At 41.5% G+C, this 26,403-nt stretch overlaps 1 protein-coding gene across 1 annotated transcript in view; it reads right to left on the bottom strand.

The window, feature by feature from the left end:
- Positions 1 to 373: 373 nt before the first annotated feature.
- The window catches only part of SAMD12 (sterile alpha motif domain containing 12), a 936,923-nt gene continuing 910,893 nt past the window's right edge, over positions 374 to 26,403 (bottom strand). The window contains exon 5 of the mRNA XM_040354887.1: positions 374 to 829. Within this exon, the coding sequence (XP_040210821.1) occupies positions 807 to 829 (23 nt within the window). The 3' untranslated portion in view covers positions 374 to 806. The remainder of the gene's footprint in view (positions 830 to 26,403) is intronic.

A 26,403-nucleotide genomic window follows, 5' to 3' on the forward strand; every position in this document is an offset into this window, starting at 1 on the left:
CGGCCGAGGAAGCCGATGAGTTCCTTGTCGAGCCAAATAGAGAACATGTTCTCTATTTCCTCGTTGTTCAATGAGGAAAGTTGGCTCGCCGAGATCCTCGGCGGCTTCACACAGAACTCGACGAGCAAAACGATGAGTTTTGCCCGTCGAGTTCCTCGGACGTGTGTACGGGGCCTGGGAGTGATAACACTAATGCACATGGGGTGATTAGGGTGTGCCTGGGCACACCCTGTGTGCACGCCTATGTCTATGGCATCACTGCAGACATCACTATAGTGAATTGATCCAGAGGAGAACAAAGATTTGAAAACCTTGTCAGATGACTGTTTTTTTCATAAAATGATATGAGGTGCCTGCCAATTCTTCCTGCTATTCCTCCTTGCTGGATAAACATGGATGCTTGGGCAATGCTAAGGGTACATGCTTATGTGACAGTCCACTCAGCAGTTGAATCCTCACCTTCATATGTCTATAGCCAGTTTTGTGGGATTGATCAATGACAATTTTACTGTGTATGGCTAGCCTTAAATAGACATGTGTCTGTGTATGTAGCAAAGGGTCAACTGACAACATATTAATCACAGTGGAACACCAGCACTGAGTGATGCTATATAGGTGGAGAGAGATCATAATAACAGGCAGAGCATTTAAGCACAATGTAACAGGCAGCAAGAAATCTCAGCTTAACGACCCTCTGCAGTTTTCCTCTCAATGACATCTGGTAGAAAATATTCTTGTGGAAGAGATGTGGAAGTTTGCTGTCGCTTTCAGAAGGGCGGATTGGCCTTCACTCTGATGATGTTCTATTACGGAGACATTTCAGTGGAGCCTGTAATGACAGAATAATCCTGTATTACATAATGGACACCTCCCAACCATCTGAGATCAGAAAGACACATTTACAGATGAACTCCAGGCAGATATAAAAGACACAAAATATTGCAACACATTACATTCATTTTTTTTTTTTACAAATGCAGGAAGTGTAGGCTACTAAATTTGATTAAGCATCCATTTCTTAAAGAGAAACCGTGGATTTTTTCAGACGGAATTTTGGCTCAAACTTGTGTTGCATACACACGATCACACAAAATTCCGACCGTCAAGAACGCATGACGTGCAACACTACAACGAGGCGAGAAAAATGTTCAATGATTCCGAGCATGCGTTGAATTGATTCCCGAGCATGCATGTTTTTTTTGCGCGTCGAAATTGCATACAGACGATCGGAATTTCCGACAAGAACTTTTCCCGTCGGAAAAATTGAGAACCAGCTCACAAATTTTTGCTCTCTGAAATTCCGACAGAAAAAGTCAGATGGAGCCAACACACGGTAGGAATTTTGGACCAAAAGCTCACATCGAACTTTTCTTGTCTTAACCTCCCTGGCGGTATGATTCTTTCAGAAAAAAGGTGCTGAAAGCGGTACCATTATTTGCAAGGAAATTTGGAGTTTTATACTGTAGGCCTGTAATTTTTAGGAATAACTCACTTAAATCTGACCAAACAAGAGTCTTGTAGGCATCCCGGGTATGACATTTTTTTAAAAACAAAATTATAAATTATAATATAATAAATAATTATAAATAATTATAACAAATAATAATATAATTATAATAAAAATTATTCAATAATGTAATCAACTCAAAATCACTGAAATTTGCTCAGTTGCAGAATTGTCGCTTTCATTACTTTTATTTTTTTATGACGAATTTCCCCACAAATCGCTATCGCACAATTCTGCAAGTGATTATAATTTATTATCGCTGTTTTCTAGCTGCTCTAAAACCATTTTTGACATAAAAAGACACTTTTGGTTGCTATGGACAATCTACAGTTTTCAGGCAGAAAGAACAGTTTTTATTATATAAAAGAACATGTAGGGCACTGGGCAGACCACTAGGGACAAGGGGGTTGTGTATTTTTTACATACAGTACTGTAATCTATAAGATTACAGTATACTGTATGTAATGTGTTTGTTTACGTTTTTGAATTTGGCGCCGTTCTCCGCCCCCGTGCGTCGTAACGTCGCAGGGAACGGAGATCGGCGGCACAGGAGGACACTGTGTGAATCGAGCAAGGTCCCGCTCGCTCACACAGCGCGGTGGCATCGCTGGATACAGGGACAAGGTAAGTAAACACTGCCTGTGGATCCAGCGAGGCGAGCCCGAGTCTGACTCGGGGTTACCGATCCTAGCACAAAAATCTAACCCCGAGTCAGACTCGGGAATACCGCCAGGGGTGTTAAATTCTGACCGTGTGTACGCGGCATATGGGTCAAAGTAAATGTTGCACATTGCCCCCTGGTTCCAAGTGTTTTCTAACCCTAGTTATGAGGTTCAGACTTGCTTCCCTCCCCTCCTGCTGTATTCCTCTTGCCATTGCTGGTCTTGGGAAAGTGCTCACAGCTAAGACAAGCAGTAGCTATGAATCAGTTTGTGACGGAACTATCCAGCACCCTGCTTATAGCTTCCTCCAGTGTGGAGCCAAGGACCAGATATTATAGCTGACCAACCAAGACTATACGGCACTAGCTTAGATGCAAATTGGAACTCCCTTTATTGAAAACTCACACAGAACATATAGCACACCAGATCAGTTGAGGGCCACATTTCTTAGACATTTTCTTTTTACTTCCTGTTGTGGATTCACATGCTCTACCTGCCCTGTTGACTATTGCCATAGAGGCAGAAAGTGATGGTAAATCCAGAATTTCAGAGTTGTCACCAGAACAAGAGGTGAGGGGAAATCCTGTTCTGGTGACAACTGTCTATGAGAAGAATCCCCCTCAATTCATAGAGGTTTTCTTTTTACTTCCTGTTGTAGATTCATACTCTATATTTGTCTTGCTGACCATTGTCACAGAGGCAGAAAGCAATGGGAAATCCAGAATTTTAGAGAGGGGAAATCCAGAAAAGGTGAGGGGAAATCCTTCAATGGGGAACCCTGTTCTGGTGACAACTGTCTATGGGAAGAATCCTCCTTATTTTGTAGACATTTTCTTTTTACTTCCTGTTGTAGATTCATACTCTCTATTTGTCCTGTTGACCATTGCCACCAGAGGCAGAAAGTGATGGGAAATCCAAAAGTTGTCATCAGAACAAAAAGTGATTGGAAATTCTGTTCTGGTAATAACTGTCTACAGCATTTTTTTTTTACTTTCTGTTGTGACGTTGAGGACAGGAAGTGAACTAAAATCTCCTCAAGAGGACACAGGTTGCAACAAATAATCCCACGAGCCAACTCTATGCAAAGTCAAAAATACACTTTAAAGCGTAAATACACCCATTGAATTAATGATTTCAAAAAAACAGTTACATTCCCGGCATGCCGGGAATGCTAACTGTCACATATGCTTGTGCACCCAACCAAACTGTGAAACCATCCAATGACTGGTGTTATAACTGATCACATGTGCAGCACCATAGCAGTTGAAGATCAAACAGAAGCTACATGGTCGAATTTCAAAATAATTTTCTTTTGAAAATCAGAAAATTTGTGCGTTTTGGGATCCGATGGTGCCGCCATTGATTTCAAAATTCAACCATCCAAGCCTTTAATTTCACCTCATTGATGCTACAGAAAATAATTTTTGTGTCTAGGAATCTTCTTTTCTTGCACATGCGCATTTCTTTTTCTATTACATTTCTCGCATGATTCTCCCATCATTGATTAGAAAATCGTTAGTTTTTTGAAAAATTTCCAACATGTCAGATTACTCAAATTCGATGGCCGCACGAAAATCGGCAGCACACTAATGGTGCGAAATACGAACGAAAATTCTTAGATAAGATTTTCACAAGAAAATTCTTTCGAAATTCGACCCGTTTTTGGCCTGCCTAATGCCGCATACACACGATCGGTCAAACCGATGAGAACGGTCTGATGGACTGTTTTCATCGGACCAAACCGATCGTGTGTGGGCCCCATCGGTTATTTATCCATAGGTTAAAAAAAAGCAATCTTGTTCTAAATTTAACCGATGGATACCTAACCGATAGTAAAAAAAGATCGTTTGTAGGCACGTCTATCGGTTAAAAATCCACGCATGCTCAGAATCAAGTCGACGCATGCTTGGAAGCATTGAACTTCGTTTTTTTTCAGCACATCGTTGTGTTTTAGGTCACCGCGTTCTGACACAATCGTTTTTTTAACCGATGGTGTGTAGGCACGACGGACCATCAGTCAGCTTCATCGGTTAACCGATGAAAACGGTCCATCAGACGGTTCTCATCGGATGGACCGATCGTGTGTACAGGGCTTTAGATGTCAGCTTCCATAATTGATAAGGGTAGGAGGTTTTAGTTTTGGTTTACTATAAAGGTAGACGTTGGGTAATTATACTAGCAGTAATTGGCAGCAATTGTCATACGTTTTGCATAAAAGTTTCTATTTAAATCAATTTGCCTGGAATTCCACTCTAACATAAAAACAAAAACATGCTGTGCCAAGCTGCTGTGTGATTTGACCAGCCCCGATAATAACAATAATAATAGTAAAAATAATAACCTAAAATTAGCCAGATAATCACAATGCAACGCTTGATGTGCAAAAAGCACACAATAATTCATATTTACAGTGCCAGCTTTGCTATCACGCACATAAATTATATTTCAGGTCAAACAATGATTATTACTATTGTTACAGTTTTTCAATGAATTTTGTGTTCCAAAAACATCAATGCAATTGCCATGGCAACCGGTAACACTGCCAAGGAAAAACAGCAAAGGTTAGGGAAACTACTTAGTGGAGGCAATTCATTTTCCATTTTTAATGCTCATTTGGAATAGGAACAATTTGGCTTAGCCTCAGCTCTCCTATCTAATCATTAATACCTAAAATTGGTCCAGGCTACCCAATCATTACAGCTTAGGATAAATTCTATGCTGCCCTCATTGGCGTCATAAGAGGGAATTATAACATTAAGAGGAACAGGGAAGATTTTTCACGCTGTGACAACAAATCATTGTAAGGTAGTTGGGGGGGGGGGATCAGGTAAAAGACAAAAGGGATAATACAAAAAGAAAACATTTTGATTTTCTCTTTTCTTATCTTCGCATGTAATGACAAGATTTTCCTGACACCCACGTATAGTTATAAGTAATACTTAGTTATAAGTAAAATCAGCATGTTGAATGAAGATCAAATTAAAGCTGACAAGACAAAGCATTTTTGCACATTTTAATTAATTTTTACATGGCAGAAATCAACATGTCTCTATCCACCGTATTTGACAATGCCTAATAATTAACATGGTTTAAATATATTAAGCATGGAGCCCTGATTCCAGAATTAAGGTGTTTGGCAGAAGATCATTGTATAAGCATTTCAAGTCTAATCAAAGGTCAACTATGGTAAAAGTGAAATAGCGTAGCGAAGAATCTCATTAACAAAGAACACGTCGGCCATATTAAGCTTTGGAATGCAAAAGTTCTGTCTAAGAGCAGAAATAACAAGGTGTATATCAGTGGTGGTCAACTTATTTTTTTATATAGAGGGCCTCGAGCGTCCACAGTAATCAGCTCATGTAATTCTACAGAAAGTTATCTGAGACTGCAGACTTACTATAAGAGATGGTCAATGACTACAGGGGAAGGTCAATGACTAGAGGAGATGGTCAAATAACACAGGAGATGGTCAATGACTACAGGAGAAGGTAAATGACTAGAGGAGAAGGTAAATGACTAGAGGAGATGGTCAAATAATACAGGAGATGGTCAATGACTACAGGGGAAGGTCAATGACTAGTGGAGATGCTCAAATAATACAGGAGATGGTCAATGACTACAGGAGAAGGTAAATGACTAGAGGAGATGGTCAAATAATACAGGAGATGGTCAATGACTACAGGAGAAGATAAATGACTAGAGGAGATGGTTAAAAAATACAGGAGATGGTCAATGACTACAGGAGAAGGTCAATGACTAGTGGAGATGGTCAAATAATACAGGAGATGGTCAATAACTACAGGAGAAGGTAAATGACTAGAGGAGATGGTCAAATAATACAGGAGATTATCAATGACTACAGGGGAAGGTCATTGACTAGTAGAGATGGTCAAATAATACAGGAGATGGTCAATGACTACAGGAGAAGGTCAATGACTAGAGGAGATGGTCAAATAACACAGAAGATGGTCAATGACTACAGGAGAAGGTAAATGACTAGAGGAGATGGTCAAAAAATACAGGAGATGGTCAATGACTACAGGAGAAGGTCAATGACTAGAGGAGATGGTCAAATAATACAGGAGATGGTCAATGACTACAAGAAATGGTCAAAGACTACACCAGATCCTCAAAAGCCACAGGAGATGGTCAGAGTCTACATGAGATGGTCAAAGACCACAGGAGATGGTCAAATAATACAGGAGATGGTCAATGACTACAGGAGAAGGTAAATGACTAGAGGAGATGGTCAAATAATACAGGCGATGGTCAATGACTACAGGAGAAGGTAAATGACTACAGGAGATGGTCAAATAATACAGGAGATGGTCAATGACTACAGGAGAAGGTAAATGACTAGAGGAGATGGTCAAATAATACAGGAGATGGTCAATGATTACAATAAATGGTCAAAGACTACACAAGATCCTCAAAGGCCACAGGAGATGGTCAGAGTCTACATGAGATGGTTAAATACAACAGTACAAAGTGAAAGATTACAAGAGATGATCAAAGACTACAGAATTTGGTCAATGGCTACAAGAAATGGTTAAAGACTACTGTAGGAGGTCAAGATATACAGGAGATGGTGAATGACTATAGTAGATAGTCAAAGACTAAAGTGTTCATTACAAGAGATGGTTGGAAGTTTAGGACAGTCATAAAATGGAGGCACATTACACGAGACTGCTAGAGATTACTGCTATTACAGTACATTCCCTGCAATTTATACTCCTATATGTGTTCCATACAACCCCCTTAAAATGGCTTGAACCACATTTGATATTTCTCTCAGCAAGATGCATTACAGTAAAAAATACGAAAAAAAGTGGACAGCACTGAAAAAAGAAAGATAATATGAAAGAAATAAACTAAGCTATTTAATTAGCGGACCTTCAGTAATTTTTTCAACTTTTTTAAAATCTTCTGCCCTTGTTTTAACTTTGGATAGTAAAACATTTTTTTTTCTGCCAGTAAATACCTTATACAGCCCACTTCCTCTTTCTAGTCTAGTTTTATGACATCATGCACAGCTCTCTCTCTCACTCTCCTGAGAGTTTGCCAGGATGGGAGGGGGGATGAGTCATAAGAGGACCAATGAGAGCGGCAGAGCTGGAGGTGTGTCTCTGTGTGTCTGTGTAAATTCAGGAAGTAAACAGGCAGCAGCTTCAGCTGCTCACAGTTTAAATGGATGCAGCCAGACTCAGTGGAGGGGGATTTCTGCAGCATATTTGGCAAGTACAGAATCACAGTATATATAAAATAATATGCAAAGTGGTTGGAGGGAAGCTTCAGAATGGCAAAGATGTTTTTAATACAAATTATGTGGCAGACTGCAGTTCCTTTTTAATATTGCACACTTTAAAGAATATTTTCCGTCACTACCTAGAGTAAAGAAAACCCAGACTACTGTCTGCAGGACATCCCAAGAGCTGCAAAATAAGGGCCAGATTCACAGAAGAAATACGCCGGAGTATCTACTGATACGCCAGCGTATTTTCAAATTTGCCGCGTTGTATCTTTAGTTTGAATCCTCAAACCAAGATACGACGGCTTTTGGCTTCGATCCGACAGGCGTACGGCTTCGTACGCCTTCGGATCGTAGGTGTAATACTTCGGCGCCTGCTGGGTGGAGTTTGCGTCGTTTTCCGCGTCGGGTATGCTAATTAGCTATTTACGGTGATTCACGAAGGTACTCGCGGCCGTCGCATTCTCTTACGTCGTCGCTAGTCGGCTTTTCCCGGCGTATAGTTAAAGCTGGTATTTCATGGCCTATCTTTAGACTTGCCATGTTAAAGTATGGCCGTCGTTCCCGCGTCGAATTTCAATTTTTTTGTTTTTGCGTAAGTCATCCGTGAATAGGAAAGGACGTAACTCACGTCGACGTTCAAAAAATGACGTCATTTCGCGCAAAGCACGGCGGGAAATTTCAAAACGGAGCATGCGCAGTACGTTCGGCACGGGAACGCGCCTAATTTAAATGATACACGCCCCATTTGAATTAGTCGGGCTTGCGCCGGATGGATTTACGCTACGCCGCTGCAAGTTTACAGGCAAGTGCTTTGTGAATAAAGCACTTGCCCATAAAACTTGCGGCGGTGTAACGTAAATGCAATACGTTACGCCGCCAGAATTCTACGTGAATCTGGCCCTAAGTGCCAATGGGCCACATGTTGGGAGCCAGGGTTGCATACTACTAAAGCCAAACGTCAAACAAATTTTTTTTATTTTGTTTTGGGTAGAGCAGGAAACGGTAAGATCCGCTGTCAGTTTTTTTTTTCATTTGTGTCCCCAGAGATTTTCCTTAAAGGGGTTGTAAAGCCCTGTTTTTTTTCACCTTCTATGCATTAAGGTGAAAAAACACCTTGCACTCTACCACCCCTCCCCCCCCGAGCTCCCGTTTTACTTACCTGAGCCACAAACATCCGTGGGCACCACCCCGCGTTGTTTTTCCCACTGCTTCTTGGCTCTTCATTGGATAGATTAATAGCTGCACAGCCAGGGGGTGGGGCCGAGTCATACAATCGACGGCTATGGACTCCGATTGTATCACACGGGAGCGCGCCTGCAAGGTGACCTCCTCAGGAAAGAGCTTCCCAGAGGGGGGTTGGCTATTGTAGGGAGGAGCTGCGAGAGCTGCCGTGGGACCCCAGAAGAGGAGGATCGGGGCCACTCTGTGCAAAACGAACTGCACAGTGGAGGTAAGTATGACATGTTTGTTATTTTATTTTTTTTAAACGGGAACCTTTAATATCACTTTAATACAAAAACACATTGTTAGTAGAATGTGGAAGAGTTAGAACATTAATGTTTTTAATGTTGTCTTGCTCTTTCTATTCCAATGATGCCTCCCCCCAGTTCTAGGCTATTTATGGAATCCTATGTATAATTATTCTTATCCCTGATGGATTGTAACCTTCCAAACACCCCGAAACACTTTGGCAGGTTTTACGGTGTACATCCCCTAGATAAATTTATTGTGACACATCTCCTATTTGGCACTTTCCAACTTTTAGACCCCTTTCACACTGGGGCATTTGGGAAGGGGCGCTTTAGGAGCGGTGTATTCAACGCTCCAAAAGCGCTGCAAAGAAGCTGCTTGCAGGACTTTTTTTGACGCCCTGCCAGCGCAGCGCCTCAGTGTGAAAGCACTCGGGCTTTCACATTGGGATTGCAGATGAGGCTTCTTTCAGGCGCTTCACAGGCCCTTTTTTTAACGCTAAAGCGCCTGAAAACGCCCCAGTGTGGGGTCTAAAGCTGTGTTTGAGATACGAGCTACTTGATGGAACATGTCCTACAAAGAGTTGCCTAATGGCAATACCCCTCCCTTTACTAGAAACCAAACATCAGCCCCTTGTGCTGATTTAAAAACAAAAACAAACAAGAAATAACTAAACTGAAGACTTAGGCCTCTTTCACATGGGGCAAATCAGTGATGATCCGCCCCATGAACCTCCGCTTGCTCAGCGGGGATCGCTCCGCTGATCCCCGCTGAGCCGGCGGGTTCCCCGCACACTGTGCTGGGACCGCCCTGTCTTTTCTCCGCTCTCCCCTATGGGGGGATCGGATGAACACAGACCTTTTGTCCGTGTTCACCCGATCCGCAGACAGATAGAAAAATAGGGTTTTCCTCTGTCTGCAGAATCAGAGGATTGCGGAACCGGGCTAGATCGGGTGTCAGCGGATGTTCATCCGCTGACACCTGCAATCTCATAGGGACCAATGTATGTCCCTTTTTCATCCGTACACGGATTGCTGAAAAAGCAGACATACGATCCGCCGGTGTGAAAAAGCCCTTAAACATGTTCCTAAAAAATTTCAGCTAAAGATTTAAAAAAATGCTGAATGTTGACAGAAATGGTTCAAATGACCCAGAGATAATGCACAGGATATACAATGTTTTTGTGATCTGCAGGCAAATGTAAAAATTTCAATAACATAATATACAATAAATCTTCACTGAAGCATTGCTGATATCACTGCTATATTGATTTATTTTTTTGTACGGCAACATCTGCTGAAATGGATAAATGGACAGGAGGGAATGACACAACATCACATTGGCAGTCTCTCCTTCCTGCAGCTGTGATAGTGTCATCTTTAGTGTACTGGGATTGGGTGAGACAGGTGCTTCAACAATACATAGGACATTAAAGTACTGACGGGTGTCAGTGGTCAGAGACTGCTGGGAATAAACAGTACTAAGAAAAAGTTTTAGGCACAAAAAAAATGCTCCAAAATGCGTCAAAAACAATGCAATTAATAGTTTATTTGCATGCATTGTACACAGTTTTTGGCAGATAGGTTGTTGCAACTCCTCTTACCCTGAAGGAACCCTCAAGTCAGTGTTTCTCAACCTATTTTCAGTTAAGGCACCCTTTGAAATTATGGACAATCTTGATACACCCTCCAAAATGATGTACAGTCTGGAAGCGCCCTATTCTAAAATATAAAAACTATTCTGATAGTTTTACCTAATGCAGCAACATCAATTCACGGAGGACACTGAACGTTGAAGGTGATTACCGTATTTATTGGCGTATACTGCGCACTATTTTGAAAATTAGGGCAAAATCGTGGGTGCGCGATATACGCCGATACCCGCTTTCCCGACACGAGTTTGAATACTGCGCCGGCATATACCGAGCGCAGTACACTCGTGTATCTTCGGGCAGTCTCGGCGCCTCTCGCACTGACGTCCTGAGCGTACAGGACGTCAGCGCGACAGTTGCCGAGCCTGCCCGAAGATACACGAGTGTACTGCGCTCGGTATATGCCGGCGCAGTATTCAAACTCATGGCGGGAAACGAGCGGGGAGGACGCGAGGACGCCGCAGAAGGACGCCGGACCCGCCGAAGAGGACACCCGACCCGCCGAAGAGGACACCCAACCCACCGAAGAGGACACCCGACCCGACGAAGAGGACACCCGACCCGCCGAAGACGGACGCCGGACCCGCCGAAGAGGACACCCGAAGCCGCAGAAGGACGCCGGACCCGACGAGGCCGCCGATGGACGCCGCGCAAGACACCAAAACTGTAAGTACAAAAAAACAAAAAAACTTTTTTTCCACAGGATTGGGGGCCACTTTAGGGGTGCGCGGTATACGCGGGAGCGCGTTATGCCGCGATAAATACAGTAATTCTTCCAAAGTAAATACACTTTTGAAAACTGGTAGTGACTAGTATTCCAAAGTTTTTCTTCTCCCTTAGTTTTGAGACCCCAAAGCTAATGAGACCCCAAAGCTGACAGAGAGAGGCAAGGGAGAGTCAAACAAGGATGATATGCAGGCAACTGGCATCCTCCTTATCAACTGATGATGTCATTGGCCATTAGAAAGTTGGCAGCTAGAAGTTTGTAATGGTGTACAATGAAAACCTGTGGCTTTGTGTAACTAAAATGCAGGCTTCATCCACCCACCTGCTTGTATACAATGTTTGGGCAATTTTTAGGCATTTTGCCAAGGCACCACTGAAGAAAACTCAAGGCTCAATGCATTCAATGCATTAAGATAAAAAGCCTTCTGTGTGTAGCAGCCTCCCTCAGGCCCCCTAACACTTAGCTGAGGTCCCCCTCTGTCCAGCGACACAAGTGTCTCAACCATCTGGCACTCTCCCCCCTGATTGGCTGAGACACAGCAGCGCCATTGGTTCCCGCTGCTGTCAATAAAAGTCAGTTAGCCAATCAGGAGAGGGAGGGGGTGGGGCCGAACCTGCAGCTCGGCTTGAGTGCCCCCATAGCAAGCTGCTTACTGTGGGGGCACTTAACAGGAGGAAGGGGCCATGAGCACAGAAGAGGGACTCGATAAGAGGAGGATCTGGGCTGCTCTGTGCAAATCAACTGTAAAAGAGAAAGTATGACAGAGTATAACATGTTTGTTATTTTTATAGAAAAAAAAACGAGACTTTACAATCACTTTAAAGTGATACCAACGTCTTTTTAAAAAAAAATTATAAACATGTTATACTTACCTGCTCTGTGCAGTGGTTATGCACAGAGCAGCCCAGATCTTCCTATTCTTGGGTCCCCCTGATGGTGCTTCTGGCTCCTCCCTCCTGCCGAGTGCCCCCACAGCAAGCAGCTTGCTGTGGGAGCACCTGAGCCAATCTGCTATTCTTTGCATCCATTTAGACATGGAGCCGCGGATCAACCCTGCCCCTTCTCTCTCCTCATTGGCTCACTGACATTGATTGACAACAACAGGAGCCAATGACGCCCGCTGCTGTGCCTCAGCAATTCAGTAGGGAGAGTCCCGGACATCCAAATCTCTCGTGCAACATCGCTGGATCGAGATGGGGCTCAGGTAATTTTTTTGTGGGGTTGCTGCACACAGAAGATTTTTTTATCTTAAAGCTCTATTTGTGTGAAGAAATTATATAAATTTTATTTGGATACAGCGTTGCATCACAGCGCAATTGCTAATTAAAATAACGCAGCGCTGAATAGTAAAAATTGCTCTGGTCATGAAGGGGGTAAAATCTTCTAGAGGCATTGGTGTGCACAGCCTATTACATTAGGGTGAGCACCCCAAAGCACAAACACACAGCGTCAGTAGAGAAAAGATTGGTGTCAGCAGTTTATTTTTTAATAATTTTTTTACAATTTCTTTTTGGGGCCCCATTGGGGGGTTTTGGTGAAATATCAAGGGTCTAAATAGAGCCTTGATGTCTCACTTTTTAGACAAAGAAAGTCCCTACTCTGCAGCCTGATTTGTAATGGACAGTGAACAAAGTTTCCAGACGGACCTTCTATTGCAGGGGTCTCCAAACTATTCAAAAAAAGGGCCACTTTATTGCCCTTCAGACTTTAGGAGGGCCGGATTGTGGCTAGCAGGGGAAGAAAATGTTACAGGCCCAGAATCAGTAAGAACAAAAATGGCCTCAGGGTTGGTGGTCAATAAGAGGAGGCGTATTCCCCCTATTAGTAGGAGGAATAGTATCCCATCATTGGTATCGGTGAACAATATAGTGCCCCATTGTTGGTGTGAATAGTGCCTCATATCAGTGGGAGAAATTGTGCCCCAAGGGCGGGATAAAGGCTAGAAAAGGGCCACATCTGGCCCTCGGGCCGCAGTTTGGAGACCCCTGTTCTATTGGGTTACAGCTCAGATTTCAGCCATATTGGTCCATGAATGTGGATAAACTGACCCATCGCCCCCGGACCAACCCTTCTTCGGATTCCAGTCCTATCCTGGTTGGTACGATATTGGAACTTCAGGCCTGTGGCCAAAACAAGCTTGATTGACCCACTGCCATCTGACAAGTGTGTCCACCTGGTCCGGTAAAAGTATACACCTCTCTGATAGAAGAACACTTTATTTTGTGACAGTCATATGACCAGCCTACACCTTCATTTCACCATTTTGGATCTTTTTCCTAGAGGATTCTGAATCCCCTTTTTGACAGACACTTAACCAGTGAGGATCACTATACTGGTGTCCTCATTGGGCTTTTCACTTTGTCCATTTTTCTTTATATATGTTATTGTTGTGTTCACACATCATATATTTACATACTGTTTTTTCAACCATGTCATATTGGGTTATGAAATTTTAGCGCTACACTTCGTTTCTATATAAGTGAACAAATAGGAAGTGTTCTGTGCTGAGCGGCTTCATGTTCACAAACTGAAGCAAAGTAAACAGGGGACACTGGCACAGCATGGGGTGATTAGGGCGTGCCCAGGCACATCGGGCATACCCTGTGTGCATACCTATGTCTAGAGGTCAAGTGGTTAAGACAGGAATACCAATAAGGTAACCTTAAGCCATGTACACACGATCAGTCCATCCGATGAGAACGGTCTGATGGACCGATTTCATCAGTTTACCGATGAAGCTGACTGATGGTCCGTCGCGCCTACACACCATCGGTTAAAAAAAAGATCGTGTCAGAACGCGGTGACATAAAACACAACAACGTGCTGAAAAAAACGAAGTTCATTGCTTCCAAGCATGCGTCTACTTGATTCTGAGCATGCGTGGATTTTTAACCGATGGTTGTGCCTACTAACGATCGGTTTTGACCTATCGGTTAGGAATGCAGGTTAAATTTAAAGCAAGTTGGCTTTTTTTTAACTGATGGTTAAATAACCTATGGGGCCCACACACGATCGGTTTTGACCGATGAAAACGGTCCATTAGACCGTTGTCCTCTGTTTAACCTATCGTGTGTACGAGGGCCTTAGATCCTGGATCATAAGTGCGATTGAACAAATCTTTTTATCAGATGACACATTTCACATTTCAATCGTGTATTCACCTCCTTGCCTGGCGTACAGCTTTAAATGTAGAAACACACGTGCTTGGTGAACCAAGGTCTGGGGGAGCGGCCATTTTATTTGGTTAAAAATGTTTTTTTTTCTTAATGCATTTTCTCTTTAACAGTAGCATTATCTATGCCATTCTTATATACTAAATGAGACACATTTACCGACATTAAAGTAATATCACTTCTATTGTCACATGTCATGCCATTTAGCTCACTTTGGTAAAATGGAATACAGAGACAGCATTGCACATCAAGCCTGAGACAGTGAATCTGGGGATGTCATTATATATGCAATATTAAACAATGAGGAAATGGAACTTGCTAATGAGCCTTTTTCATTCACATAGGAACGCAAAGTTCTAATGTACTGAATTATTACTTGTCACTTAAGTGAGCGCTGTCATTATCAGTGTGGGTGAGGTGACTGCTGTATAAAAACTTTAAGTACATTGCGGCGGCATAGAAAAATCTCTCAAGCTGTTTGTGCGGGAGTTCAAGACAGTCAGGTGAAAACTCAGGTTAACGTATAACGATGCAAACTTGAACAAGCTAAATTAACAAACTTAATTTCATTAAATAGGGTGAATAACTTTATCTAGCAAGCGAATCGCACAGCCCGTGGCACGTCTTGTTTCTCTACCAACAAATAGTTCAGTTCTTGAAAAATTACAATTGAAAGGCAGAAGGTGCGTATGGGTGACAATAGATAGCCAGAGAAGATGGACAATGGAGTTTATTTCCTTAAGGCAAAGGTTCATTTTGCAAGGGAAGTTGAACTTTGCAAGGGCATTTCCCCAGAAATTAGCAAATTTTATGAAGCTCTACTGACTATCATAGTTACATAATTACATAGTTAGTCAGGTTGAAAAAAGACACAAGTCCATCCAGTTCAACCACAAAAAAATAATAATAATAATAATAATAATAATAACATACAATCCCATATACCCAACTCCACACCCACAGTTGATCCAGAGGAAGGCAAAAAAAAAAAAACAGCAGAGCATGATCCAATTTGCTATAGCAGGGGAAAAAATTCCTTCCTGATCCCCCGAGAGGCAATCGGATATTCCCCAATCAACTTTACCTATAAATGTCAGTACTCAGTTATATTATGTACATTTGGGAAAGAATCCAGGCCTTTCTTAAAGCAATTTACTGAGCTGGCCAGAACCACCTCTGGAGGGAGTCTATTCCACATTTTCACAGCTCTTACTGTGAAGAAACCTTTCCGTATTAGGAGGTGAAATCTCTTTTTCTCTAGACGTAAAGAGTGCCCCCTTGTCCTCTGTGTTGACCGTAAAGTGAATAACTCAACACCAAGTTCACTATATGGACCTCTTATATATTTGTACATGTTGATCATATCCCCCCTTTTTCTCCTTTTTTCAAGAGTGAATAAATTCAGTTACTCTAATCTTTCCTTATAGCTGAGCTCCTCTTATCATTTTAGATGCCCTTCTCTGCACTTTCTCCAGTTCCCCGATATCCTTTTTGAGAACTGGGGCCCAAAACTGAACTGCATATTCCAGATGAGGTCTTACTAATGATTTGTAGAGATGCAAAATTATATCTCTCTCTCTGGAGTCCATACCTCTCTTCATACAAGAAAGGACTTTGCTCGCTTTGGAAACCGCAGCTTGGCATTGCATGCCATTATTGAGCTTATGATCTACCAAAACCCCCCAGATCCTTATCCACTACGGATCCCCCCAGTTGTACTCCCCCTAGTATGTATGATGCATGCATATTCTTAGCCCCCAAGTGCATAACTTTACATTTATCAACATTAAACCTCATCTGCCACTTAGTCGCCCAATTAGACAAAGCATTGAGGTCAGCTTGTAAATTGGCGACATCCTGCAAGGACGTTATTCCACTGCATAGCTTGGTGTCATCTACAAAGACAGAAATTTTACTTTTGATCTCAGACCCAATATCATTTATAAATATATTGAAAAGTAAGGGTCCCAGCACTGAACCTTGGGGTACACCACTGATAACCTTGGACCATTCAGAGTAAGAATCATTAACCACGACTCTCTGAATTCTGTCTTTTAGACAGTTTTCTATCCATTTACAAACTGATATTTCCAATCCTGTAGACCTTACCTTACACATGAGCTGTGTGTGCCGAACTGTATCGAACACTTTTGTAAAATCCAAATATATCACGTCCACAGCCACGCCTCTGTCCAGGGTTTTACTTACCTCTTCATAAAAGGAAATCAGGGTTGTCTGACAACTTCTGTCTTTCATGAATCCATGCTGTCTGTTGCTTAAAGCGGGGGTTCACCCTATATAAAAAAAAAAAAATTTCCCTCTAGCATTAAATTCGGCATAGTAGCGCGAGCTACAGTATGCCTGTCTGTATTTTTTTATCCCCGTACTCACTGTGCAATTGGATATTGAAGATTCCGGGGAATGGGCGTTCCTATGGAGAGGGAAGGTGATTGACGGCCGGCCCTGGCACATCACGCTTCTCCGGAAATAGCCGAAATAGGCTTGGCTCTTCACGGCGCCTGCGCATAGCCTGTGCGCAGGCGCCGTGAAGAGCCGAGACCTACTCCGGCTGTCTTCGGGGAGCGTGACGTGCCAGAGCCGGCCGTCAATCACCCTCCCTCTTGCTAAGAACGCCCAATCCCCGCGGCAGAAGGAATCGTCTATGTACGATATAACAGTGAGTACGGGGATAAAAAAATTAAGACCGGCATACTGTAGCTCGCGCTACTATGCTGAATTTTATGCTGAAATGTTGGTAATGAGGGTGAACCACCGCTTTAAATAGTTTTTTTTTTTCCCAGCAAGAACTCATCTATGTGGTCTTTTATTAATCTCTACAGTATCTTCCCAGCTATAGAAGTTAAACTAACAGGTCTATAGTTACTTGGTAAAGACTTTGTTCCCTTTTTCATCATCTATCCCAAATAATGCATTTGATTGGATATTCTTTACAACAACATATTTCACCACATTCACTAAGCTCTGAGGGAACATTGCCTTGCAAAGTGCCTTTAGTAAATCACCCTAAATGTGTCTGTTCAACTCAACCATCAAGGTTCACCAACATGATTGTGGCTTTACTGATCTATCAGAGTGAATAGTGCCGTTAGGGTGAAGACTGCGAATAATGCCGGGTTCACACTATTGCGAATTGCAAAACCCGAAAACCATATATTGGCCTAAACTGATGAAGAAATGTTTACCGTATTTATCGGCGTATATCGCGCACTATTTTCCCCTTAAAATAAGCGGAAAATCGTGGGTGCGTGATATACGCCGATACCTGCTTCCCGCGCTCAGTTTGAAATCCTGCGCCGACATATACCGAGTGCAGTACACTCGGGTATATTCGGCTAGGCTCGGCTTCGCTCGTGCTCACGCATAAACGTCACAGAGCGCCAGCTCGAGCGTAGCCGAGCCTTGCCGAATGTACCCGAGTGTACTGCACTCGGTATATGTCGGCGGAGGCGTTCGAACTGAGCTGGAGAAGCTGGGAGGACACCATCGAGACCGCAGACGGACGCCGGACCGGATGATGGACGCTGGGAAGACACCAAAACTGTAAGTAATAAAATCATATAACATATTTTTTTACAGGAATTTCGGGGGCAACTTTAGGGGTGCGCGGTATACGCGGGAGCACGTTATACCGCAATAAATACGGTATTTATTTTTTATTTGGGGTATATTTATTATAGCAAAAAGTAAAACATTTATATATTTTTTCCAAATTGTCGCTTTTTTGGTTTAAAGCGCAAAAAGCAAAAACTGCAGAGGTGATCAAATACCACCAAAAGAAATCTCTATTTGTGGGGAAAAAAGGACGCAAATTTAGTTTGGGTACAGTGTCGCGTGACCGCGCAATTGTGTGTTAAAGCGACGCAGTGACAAATTGTAAAAAGTGCTCTGGTCAGGAAGGGGGTAAAATCTTCCAGGGCTGAAGTGGTTAAACCATCATGCATGATATTATGAGCGAAAAATGTTATTCCACTCCGATACCAGCCAACAAAATGATCACCTCTGTGGTATCAAAACTGCTAAATCTTCCTGTACTGGACTGTATTCAGTTGTGTCCAAACAGCAATTCCTCAAAATATTCATATACTGATGGTTTAAAGAAACCGAAAGTGACGTGGATGGAGTTTCTGACGAGTTGGCTAAATTGACAGAACACTGGCTTCTGCTGAACAGGGAGGGGAACACACATACACATTAACCACTTAAGCCCCAGAAGTTTTTACCCTCTTCCTGACCAGAGCACTTTTTACAATTTTGCATCGCTTTAACTGACAATTGCGCGGTCATGCAATGCTGTACCCAAACAAAATTTGCATCACAAATAGAGCTTTCTTTTAATGGTATTTGATCACCTCTGCAGTTTTTATTTTTTGCACTATAAACACCAATTTTGAAAAAAAAACAAGATTTTTTACTTTTTGCTATAATAAATGTCCCCAAAAATATTTTTAAAAAACAAATTTCTTCATCAGTTTAGGCCGATTTATATTCTTCTACACATTTTTGGTAAGAAAAATGCAATAGTGCTATATAATAGCTATACAAATGCACTGATTACTGTGTAAATGTCACTGGTAGGAAAGAAGTTGACACTAGGGGGCGGTCAAGGGGTTAAATGTGTTCACTAGTGAGTGTTTATATCTGTATGGGGATGGGACTGACTGGGGGAGGAGACATATCGCTGTTCCTACTTACTAGGAACAGACCATGTGTCTCCTCTCCCCTGACAGAACAGGGATTTGTGTGTTTACACACACAAGTGTTTATAGCTGTATGGGGATGGGACTGACTGGGGGAAGAGACATATTACAGTTCCTACTTAGTAGGAAAAAACAATATGTCTCCTCTTCCCTGACAGAACAGGTATTTGTGTGTTTATACACACAAATCCCTGTGCTGGCTCTTGTGCCCGCAATCGAGGGTGGCCAGCGGCGATCGCACTCACAGGCCACGCACACTGGGTCGTCCGCCGCTCAGCGGCGGCTCTTAAAGGCAACAACGTACCCATATATTGTTTTGACACATTTGACACATCGGACAGATCGGACACTTTTGACACATTTTTGGGACCATTGAATTCTATACAGCGAGCAGTGCTACAAAAATGCACGGATTACTGTGTAAATGTCACTGGTAGGTAAGGGGTTGACACTAGGGGGCGATCAAGGGGTTAAATGTGTTCACTAGTGAGTGTTTATAGCTGTATGGGGATGGGACTGACTGGGGGAGGAGACATATCGCTGTTCCTACTTACTAGGAACAGACCATATGTCTCCTCTCCCCTGACAGAACAGGGATTTGTGTGTTTACACACACAAGTGTTTATAGCTGTATGGGGATGGGACTGACTGGGGGAGGAGACATATTGCAGTTCCTACTTAGTAGGAACAAACAATATGTCTCCTCTCCCCTGACAGAACACGAAATTGTGTGTTTACACACACACAAATCCCTGTGCTGGCTCTCGTGCCCGCGATCGCACTCGCAGGCCGCCCGCACCGGGTCGCCCGTCGCGCAGGAACAACGTACCCATACATTGTTTTGCGCAGCCGTGCCATTCTGCCGACGTATGCCGGTGTGAGCTGGTCGGCAAGTGATTAGAATTCAACCAGTTCCCGTTAAACTGGCCAAATTTATGGCTGAGTTTGTTGGTCCGTTTAGGACACAGGGGAATAAAGATGGCGGTGACTCCTCCCTCCCTCATCACAGCTCAGAGCATAGAGCAGAGCAGAGCTCAGAGCATAACATTGCTGACTCAGATGGGAAAGAGGAGACATCTAGTGGACAATAATGGTATAGCACCCCTGATACACAAAATGATCTGGCAAGCCCTCTCAGACAAAAAAGAAGGATTTCTTCTGAGGAAGGCAATAACCCCTCATTGGAAAATAATCACATACCACATATAAATCCGTATGATGAGAAGCTAAATGCTATTCCCACAGCAGGACAACCCATATTGGATTCTACCATAAAAGACATGATCATTTCCCTGAGAGGCGCATTACAATATGATATGATGAACTTCATGCAGAAATCCAAATTGGAAATGGACGCGCTAGGAGAAAGAGTAGACTATGTAGAAAATAAAATGTGTGAATTCACATCTGCACACAATGAAATGGTCGACTCTCACTTTGAATTAGAAGATGAAGTTAAACATCTCAGAATGAAAATGGAAGATTTAGAAGACCGCGCCAGACGCAACAACGTAAAATTCAGAGGCGTCCCCGAAAATGTTAAACCACCGGAACTGAAACGCTTCATAAAGGATATGATTAAAAAATTACTTCCAACAATCCCACAACAGCAACTTGAAATAGACAGAGCTCACAGATTGCCCAAACCGTCTCACATCTCAGAAAAATTACCAAGAGACGTCATAGCCAGAATACACTTCTATGAAGTGAAAGATCAACTAATGCGATTCGCAAGAAGAAATTCCCCGCTACCGGACCCATACACAGGTATCATCTTGTATGCAGATCTCTCACAAGCAACAATACTAGCACGAAAAAATCTCAACTCGATTACCAAGATCCTACGGAATCACAACATGATTTACAAATGGGGATTCCCTACGAAAATACTCGTAGACCATAAAGGTACCTCATACTCGATCAACAACTTGGAGCAAGGTCTGAAAATCTTACGCTCATGGGGCATTTTACCAAAGGAACACAACATACCGGATAAATCCACACCTGGAAAAGTGTCTCAAGACTGGCAAAAAAGTCACAAATGACTCCTCTATACATGGTAAGATAATAATATGCCCTGTATATAGTCACATGCTGCAGTTTCTGGAGCTGAAAACTACTCAAAAGTTAAATATCCAAGGCTTTTCTCCTTGAAGATCAGGGATCCATATACCTGATTTACCCCGTATTATTTCCCTGTACCCCCTGGAAATTGGTACACGTTCAATGTACACTAGAGTTGCCCTGCAACTCTTTTATTTTTCTGTTGTTATGTTTGCGTTACAAGACTATGTTTTATTTTTTCGTTTCTTTAAAATCACTTATATTGAATACTCGGTCCAACACCGCCATCTAATGGCAGGAAAATATATCTACATCAAAACCATTACCTTTACAAACTATCTGTATAAAAAATATTTGACTACCTATAGCAAGTACACAAGTAACTATAATGAATCTTAAACTCTTTTCGCTGAATGTGAAAGGACTTAACAGTCCTTACAAAAGAAGAGCTCTGTGGACGGATGCCCTAAAATATGACTGTGACATCATGTGCATCCAGGAGACCCATTTCGCATTAAACAAAACTCCCAAGTTCAACCATCATAAATTTCCTCATATCTTCATATCCAGCTGCAAAAAGAAGAAAAAAGGAGTGATAACAGCAATCAAGGACACTATCTCTTTCAAGCAGATCAACCTAATAACCGACAATCAAGGCAGATACATAATTTTGGTGGCCTCAATAGACAATGTAATCTACACAATTGTTAACATCTATGCTCCCAATAGAAATCCTCACCAATTCATCCGGAAAATTCTCAAGAAAACAAGGAAAATACAAGAAGGAACTCTGAGGCCTCGTACACACGGCCGAGGAACTCGACGTGCCAAACACATCGAGTTCCTCGGCCAGTTCAGCACTGAAGCCGCCGAGGAGCTCGGCGGGACGAGAGCTCCCATAGAACAACGAGGAAATAGAGAACATGTTCTCTATTTCCTCGCCGAGGTCCTCGTCGGCTTCCTCGGCCGAAAGTGTACACACGGCCGGGTTTCTCGGCAGAATTCAGCCAGAAACTCGGTCGGAAGCTGAATTCTGCCGAGGAAACTGGTCGTGTGTACGAGGCCTTATACTCTGCGGTGATTTCAATGCACCCATGGATCCCGTTATGGACACCTCCAAGGAAGGAACTATCTCCAGGAAAGGTTTATCTCCCATCTTTTCCTCAGAAGACATGTATGACACCTGGAGATGCCTGCACACGACAGAAAGGGACTTCACTTTTTTTTCACAGGTTCACAAATCCTATTCTAGATTAGACCACTTCATTGTCGACAAGCTTCTCCTGCCAAAGATTGTCAAAGCTGACATCCACAATATAACCTGGTCCGATCACGCACCAATCACACTTGAAATCAACCAAGGGCTATCTTGCTCTAATAGCTACATATGGAGGAATAACACCTATATTCTTTCGCAGGAGAATCACTTGTTGGCTCTGAAAAAAAACTTGAAAGAATTGTTTGCAATTAATAATAAAGAACCGATAAACAGCACTACCCTATGGTGTACACATAAAGCCTATGTTAGAGGCCTCCTTATACAGGCAGCAACAAGGGAAAAAAAAAAGAAAACCAATACGATAAATAATATCTTAAAAGAAATAACCAAATTAGAAGAATTGCATAAAAAACAACCCCAAGATATTAATCTAGATCGCCGACTTACTCAACTAAGATCTGATTTGAGAGCCATTCTGATATCAGATCAAGACAAAATTTTAAAAAGAATGAAAATTAACTACTACTCCCAGAACAATAAAGCAGGGAAACTACTAGCCTCCCAACTCCGCCAATGCCAAATAAAGAATAAAATCCATAAACTAGCACACCACACCTCCGGTAAAGTAGTAATCAACCCTCAAGAAATAGCAGATACATTTGCACAATATTATGAGTCACTATACAATCTAAAAGAGGAAAGCAATACTCCTCAACCTAACCTAGTAAATATAGCAAAATTCCTAGATAATATAAAACTACCCAATATTGAGCCTATAGACTTAGAACAATTGAATAAACCAATATCACCTGAAGAAACCCTTAAAGTAATCAAAGAATTGCCTAAAAACAAAACACCAGGAGCTGACGGCCTATCAGCGGAATATTACATAGCCTTTAAAGAAACTCTAGTTCCATATCTAACTAACATGTTTAACCATCTAGCTAACTCTAAATCTTTTCCCAAAGAACTATTGGAAGCAATAATAATAACAATTCCGAAACAGGGCAAAGACCCCTCATCCCCTCTCAATTATAGACCAATTTCATTATTAAATTCTGACCTAAAAATGTATGCAAAAATCCTGGCCAATAGATTAATAAACATTACCCCCTACCTAATAGGACCAGACCAAGTAGGATTTACTAAGGGGAGGCAAGCACCAGACAGCACTAGAAGAATCCTTAACTTAATTGACCAAATTCACACTGACCGAACTCCCTCCGTACTTTTAGCATTAGATGCTGAAAAAGCATTCGACAGAATGCATTGGGCCTACATCTCCAAACCTCTAGCCAAATTCGGATTTCGTGGATTTATCCATTCGGCAATTATGGCACTATACTCTCAACCTACGGCCAAGGTATTCACATCGGGTATAATCTCTAAAACCTTCTCCCTTACTAACGGAACCAGACAAGGCTGCCCATTATCCCCATTAATTTTTTCACTAGCCATAGAACCACTTGCGGAATATATAAGATCAACCCCCGACATCAAAGGTATAACTATAGGACGATATGAACATAAAGTAGGACTATTCGCAGATGATATTATACTTACATTATCTAATCCTACTTCTTCCCTGCCAGAAGCTCACAAATTATTAGAAAGATTTGGTGAGGTGTCGTATTACAAAATAAATCAAAACAAATGTTACGCTCTTCCTATGAACATCCCTATGACGCTAATTAATACTTTACGCAAAGAAAATAATTTCAACTGGGACAACTCCACAATAAGCTATCTGGGAATACAACTCTCCTACCCACCAACCAAAATTTACGAAGTTAATTTTCCCAACCTTTTAGAAGTAGTCAACAAAGACCTACAAAATATACAAAAAACACAACTTTCATGGGTAGGGAAAATAGCCGCATTTAAAATGCAAACTCTCCCTAAAATATTATACTATTTTAGATGCTTACCCATCCCAATCCCTGCCAAATTTTTCATGCAACTAAATACAAAACTTAAAAAATGCATATGGAATGGGAAAAAACCCAGAGTGGCATTCTCCATTTTAACCACCAGAAAATCTTTAGGAGGAATGAACCTACCTGACATCAAAAACTACTACTATGCAACCCTATTAGACCAGATGAGATATTGGTTCATCAATAGGGAAGATAAACTATGGTTAAACATAGAAAAACAAGTCACAAAAAGACATGACCTGTATGCCCTAGCAATAGCTTACGCTATACTTCCAAAGATTAACATTCCCAACTTACTTAGTATCAGATCCACATTAATAGCTTGGAAACATATACTTTCAAAAACTAAAAATATCCAAAATAAAATAAAATTGATGATACCGACAGGTGCACTCAACTATTGTAGAATACGTCTAATTGTAGATGAATGGGTTAAGGAAGGTTTTCATCTTTACGCAAATCTACCCTTACAATACAAAGAGATCACACTAACCAAACTGAGGAAACACACCAGACTAAAAGAGTTCAATCCGACTGACCCTGTAGAAATCCCCTTAATTATATGGCAATTTTTTACCCGACAAAATCAACAAATGATAAAAGGAATCTCTCTCTTTTACGATCAACTATCTACCCACCCATTTGACAACAAAAACGCACACATGATTAAATGGGAGAAAGATTTAAAGCAAGAATTTACCTGGGACCAATGGAAAAAAGCATTCTATATAGCTAGCAAGTCATCAGCATGTATTGAACACTGGGACAATGCACAAAAGATAATAAATAGATGGTACCTGACCCCATATAAGTTAGCGAAAATATATCCCTCAACGTCTAATGAGTGCTGGAGATGCAACGATCAGATAGGAAACCTTTTACACATATTATGGAGCTGTAAAAATCTACATAGCTTCTGGAATTCAATTACTTCCTTTATAGCAGATCTCACAGGCATCCTAAATAAACTAGACCCTGCCACAGCTTTACTAGGTATCAATCTGGATATCTATCCTAAAGAATATAGAACAATTGTATTCCACACACTAGTAGCAGCAAGACTCACTATAACCAGCCTGTGGAAATCCCAAGACACGCCCAACCTATCGACAGTTATAGCTAGAATCAATATACAGGCCCAATACGAATTAATGCTGGCTTATAAAAACTATTCCATTACTACGTTCAGAAAGAAATGGTTAGCTTGGATCACCCATCCTAGAGCATCCAAATACTTAAAAGAGTGTAATATTTAATCTATTGTCAAGTTTGAATTACGTCAAAGTCAGATATATGCTTGCCCCAGCTGTAATGTATTATCCTGGACCTACTTTATTGATCTGTGTAGCAAGTTTTGTTAAGTTCATTTAATTTCTGTATGTGTGTATGTATGTGTGTATGTATGTATGTATGTATGTATGTATATATATATATATATATATATATATATATATATATATGTGTGTATGTATATGTATGTATATGTGTATGTATGTATATGTGTATATGTGTGTGTGTGTATGTATGTGCATACATTTGCTGTTTCTTTATGATTTTCTATATACAAATAGTTAACTCAATTGGGAGCCTAGCCATGCCTACAGATTGAACCCAATAGGGGTAGGCTGGTACAGGCTACCAAATAATGTATTGTTATAAGAACAATCTTATGAACCAAGGTAACTCGGTTGGTTACTTAGGATTAATGTGACAATTTTAATCTGTACTGTTAAGTTAATACTTTCAATAAAAATCTATTGTTAAAAAAAAAAAAACTGGCCAAATTTAGATACACGTATACTCAGCTTTAGAATGCTGATAACTAGGTAACTATAGGAGGCTAATACAATGACAGACTGGTCATATTTAAAAATACATTTAAGAGATTTTAAAAGAATAACTAAGTTAAATGGGAATATTTTATTTTGTCCTAGAATTCTGCTTTAAGCTTCTTCAGCGGCAGAGTCCATTATGAATGATTCAATGTCCTCTCTAAAGCACTGCAGGAAAAAGTGTCAGCGATA

The sequence above is a fragment of the Rana temporaria genome, chromosome 5 (genome assembly GCF_905171775.1).
Source record: "Rana temporaria chromosome 5, aRanTem1.1, whole genome shotgun sequence".
NCBI classification, from domain to species: Eukaryota; Metazoa; Chordata; class Amphibia; order Anura; family Ranidae; genus Rana; species Rana temporaria.